At 35.5% G+C, this 3,914-nt stretch overlaps 1 protein-coding gene across 1 annotated transcript; it reads left to right on the plus strand.

Annotated features, from left to right (window-relative positions):
- The first annotated feature begins 1,417 nt into the window (after nt 1–1,417).
- LOC145029018 (transcription repressor OFP14-like) lies at nt 1,418–2,121 on the plus strand. The gene has a single exon (XM_078977674.1). The coding sequence runs from the start codon at nt 1,457–1,459 to the stop codon at nt 1,949–1,951; it is 495 nt and encodes a 164-aa protein (XP_078833800.1). The 5' UTR covers nt 1,418–1,456; the 3' UTR covers nt 1,952–2,121.
- Nucleotides 2,122–3,914: the final 1,793 nt, after the last annotated feature.

The following is a 3,914-nucleotide window of genomic DNA, read 5'->3' on the forward strand; positions in this document are numbered from 1 at the left end:
AGACCCTATTGGTTGTGGTTAAATGAATACGAGTGTGAGATAATCTAGGGAAATGAGAATCTGAATTGCAAGCAAAATCCAAGATCAAAACACAAAAATACCTTGCGATCATTTTATGTTTTTTTGAGACAATATTTATGCAGAATAACTTTATAGAAGAAGAAGATGATCTGTAAACATTGGAAATCTTATCTTATAAAGACACCAAAAAGTTAAATTTCAATTATTTTTTAAAGTAAAACTACAATTGTTTCTAATAGTTGCAATAATTTGTTTTTGCCTAAGAATTTACTACCGGTTGTATCTTTTATTTTGTAAGGGTGGCAGCGACTCTTGACGCCGCCTGCTGACTGATGGAAGTTACCCTTTGGAACCCCACCATGGGGCAGTGCCCTAAATCCCTTTTTTCCCAAGTTCACCTTGACTTATCCAAGCGTAAACCCTTATCTCCAAAACTCTTATTATAGCTAAAGTTAAACCCAGTTTCTCAAGTTAATCCCGCCTATATTAAATAGATGAGTAAATTAATGAAATCGTCCCTATGGTTTGGTTAAAATTGAACGTTTGGTCTCTAACTTTTCTTTTGCACTCGGATCATCCATGTGGTTTGATTTTGTTGCATTTTTCATTCCTGTGGTTTGATTTTGTTGCGTTTTTCGTCTCTTACATACATAAAGTTGGGGACCAAACATGCTATTTTGACCAAACAACAGGAACGAAAAATACAACAAAAAAATCAAACCACATAAACGATCCAAGTGTAAAATAAAAATTAGGAATCAAATATGTAATTTTAACCAAATCACATGGACGATTTCAATAATTTACTCTAAATAGATTGATAACATTTAACTCACAAAAAAATAAGGTACGCCTCACCTTATAGACTTGGGATCTTATTGAGGGATCGATCTTAACATTACAGGTACAGGGGGACATGTATTAACGTCATCACACGCCTTTTGAAACACTAACATGAAATGACGTTTTTACTTTAAGACCATTTTTCTCATATTACACGCATCGTGCTGTACAATTTTACTTATTTTTTGTGGGGAATGAAGCACACTTATCTCTTCAAGTCTCTCCATGTTGCTTCACTCATATTGTGCACTATGCACTGTCGGACTCAATAGTATAACACTATAACTTTCTATCATGTTGGCATAATATATTTTTTCACTTTTTTTTTTTTTTTTAAATCAGTCAACTCTTTGACATTCTGATATTTTAAAAAAGAATCGAACCTAGCTGTGAATGACATACCTAGCTTTTTCGACAAAGTCTACGTATACAAAATTATTATATTGGTTACTAATGACGCGACACATCATATCGATTGGACTGTGACCAAACAGTGGCTGTCACATTAGCTTCTACCCCTTCCGAGTAAATAAAATCACAATTAATAGACACGAAAATCTTCCATCAACTTGCTCAAAGTGAAGATTGAAGAATGCCTACTGTGAAGAGGAAACTCAGTCTCAACACCACCGCCGTCAGTGTCGGCTGCAGTAGCGCCTGCCGGAGAATAAACCTCTCCAAGATCTTCCATCGTAAACCCAACAAACACAAACACAGCCGTTACTATTCCGACGTAGACCACCACCATAGCTCCTCCTCAGTCTCAGCCTCCACCTCATGGAGCACTACCACCAACACCACCACCGCTACATTATCGCCAAATGCCTCAGACACCGCAACTCACGACTCCAATGTCGTGCAAGGGTTTGGGTGGCTCAGCGGCAACAGCCTGGCCGTGGAGAAAGATTCTAACGATCCGTATGTTGATTTCAGGGAATCAATGTTGCAGATGATAAGGGAGAAGGAGATATATGAGAAAGATGATCTCCGGGAGCTTCTTAACTGTTTCTTGCAGTTGAATTCTCCCTACTACCATGGAATCATCGTCCGAGCTTTCACTGAAATCTGGAACAGCCTTTCGGTTTAATATGCAAGTGCACTCCTTATATATATAGCTAGCTCAATAAGTTTCCCAATTTGTTATTTAGCTATCTATAATGGTGTTTTGTAGTAGTTATAGAACTACATTTTCTTTAAATCGTTAAGTGTAATTGTTATGAAGCATGCTAATATATATATTAACTGTATAATGAGTAATGTCGGGTCTTGGTAATTGTCGATTTTCATCGATAACAAACACTTCACAACTAATGTTTATGGCTTCGATCGAACTTTGCGAATTTAAGTAGTTCTTAATTAGTATAAACTTCTTTTTAAAAAAATTGTAAATCATATAAAATTGCGTGACCAATGGCCATGCATGTTTATATATGTATAAGTGTTGCCTTAATTAATCTTTCCTCGACATAACGGAATGAAATATGTCGCCTAAAGAAGCACAAAGATCGTGATAAAGATCAATTCTTATAATGGTTAGATCAAACCATTGATAGCAAGATTTGTCGAAGTGATATTTTTTTAATTATATTATTTGAGGATCGTTGACGAATAAACACTTTTAGATTGACTCTCCAGAAGACAGAACTCCAAAGGCAGTGGAGTGGGTAGTCGCATCTGGATTGGGTATCCGTGGGAAGAAAAAGATATAGTGAAAAAGTAGAGTAAGCTGTTTACAGAAAAGCATAGCGTAGAGCAGTGAATAATATATTTATAGTAAAAAAGTTGAAAGAATTTAAGAAACACAACATTATGTATGCACGAATCAAAACTCATTACTGAATTGTATACAGTTCCTTGAATGAAAACCTAGAAAAAGTTGTATTTTCCACTTATGTGAGACTTTCGGTTGATGCAACCAAAATCCGTTTTGGGTGCCAACTTGGACCTAATTTATAACATAAACTTCTTATTATCATCCATCAAAGATCAATTAAATTCCCATCTTTATGAAAAAAGAAGCACATGGTGTTTAAAATATCATTAAAGAAAGATGAAAAATGTAACATGATTCAAATAATTAAAAATTTTCATGAACGTTCAAGTTATTAAAGAGGATGGGCCCTTGTGGTGATGAATTGATGTATAGCAAAGGATCAGTGACTCAGTGTATGGGTGGGAAAATATAGGCATTGGGATTTGGGAGTTTTAATAAGAAACAAATGTGTAAGTTAGTGGGGTTTCATATCAACTTTAATGATACTATTTCTTTTAAATAAGTTGATAACATTTTCCAACACTGTGTCGTTTAGTACCATGGCCTTCTTTCTTTCATCATTTCTTCTAAACTAAGTTAATGCACTTTTATTGCTATAGCCTCTTGCGTGCCTTCCAACTCATACGTACCGATGGTAAGAGACATTTATTACTAATGGATCTTTAATATGTTCACTGGTTTCAAAGTATTAGATCGAAGACACTAGTATAAACGACAAATATTAGTGACAAATATGTTGAAAAATATACTATATAAAAATTAAATCACAAATGAAGTTCTAGGAGATTAGAAATGGACCATGAACTTTCATTGGGAAATCCTGTTGGACCATCACAAAAGCTGAGTCCCAGGTAGTATCTTAGATTTAAAGTGGTGCAAAATATGTCATATCCTTGTCAATATGAAACTCGTACCCGATTTGGAAATGTAGAGTGACAATGTTGTTACATTCAACTTTTATAGCCACAAATGCTCAGATGATATTGTTGCCTAATACTATCACTCGCATCGGGAGGATTCTTTTATCAGCAACAATAGAAATCTTTAAAGGCGACGTGGTTGATTCTTTTTTAGCATGGGAAATAGCCAATAAATAAAACTTGATAGCTTGAGCAAAAAATCTGACATGTACTAACAATTCCTAAAACTAGAGGGAGTCGCTCGTCAAAGTGGCTCGCTAAGGCCTCGCTAAGCATTCGGAAGATCGCCCTTCTAGCACTTGCTAGGGGGCTCGCTAGAAGATGATCGCTAGGGGAGAGAAAAAGAATTGTCTTCA

Source organism: Lactuca saligna, chromosome 2 (assembly GCF_052625555.1).
Source record: "Lactuca saligna cultivar CGN05327 chromosome 2, ASM5262555v1, whole genome shotgun sequence".
NCBI classification, from domain to species: domain Eukaryota; kingdom Viridiplantae; phylum Streptophyta; class Magnoliopsida; order Asterales; family Asteraceae; genus Lactuca; species Lactuca saligna.

Excerpts from the sequence above, each read along its gene's own strand:
- LOC145029018 (XM_078977674.1), top strand. The coding sequence starts at position 1,457 with ATGCCTACTGTGAAGAGGAAACTCAGTCTCAACACCACCGCCGTCAGT.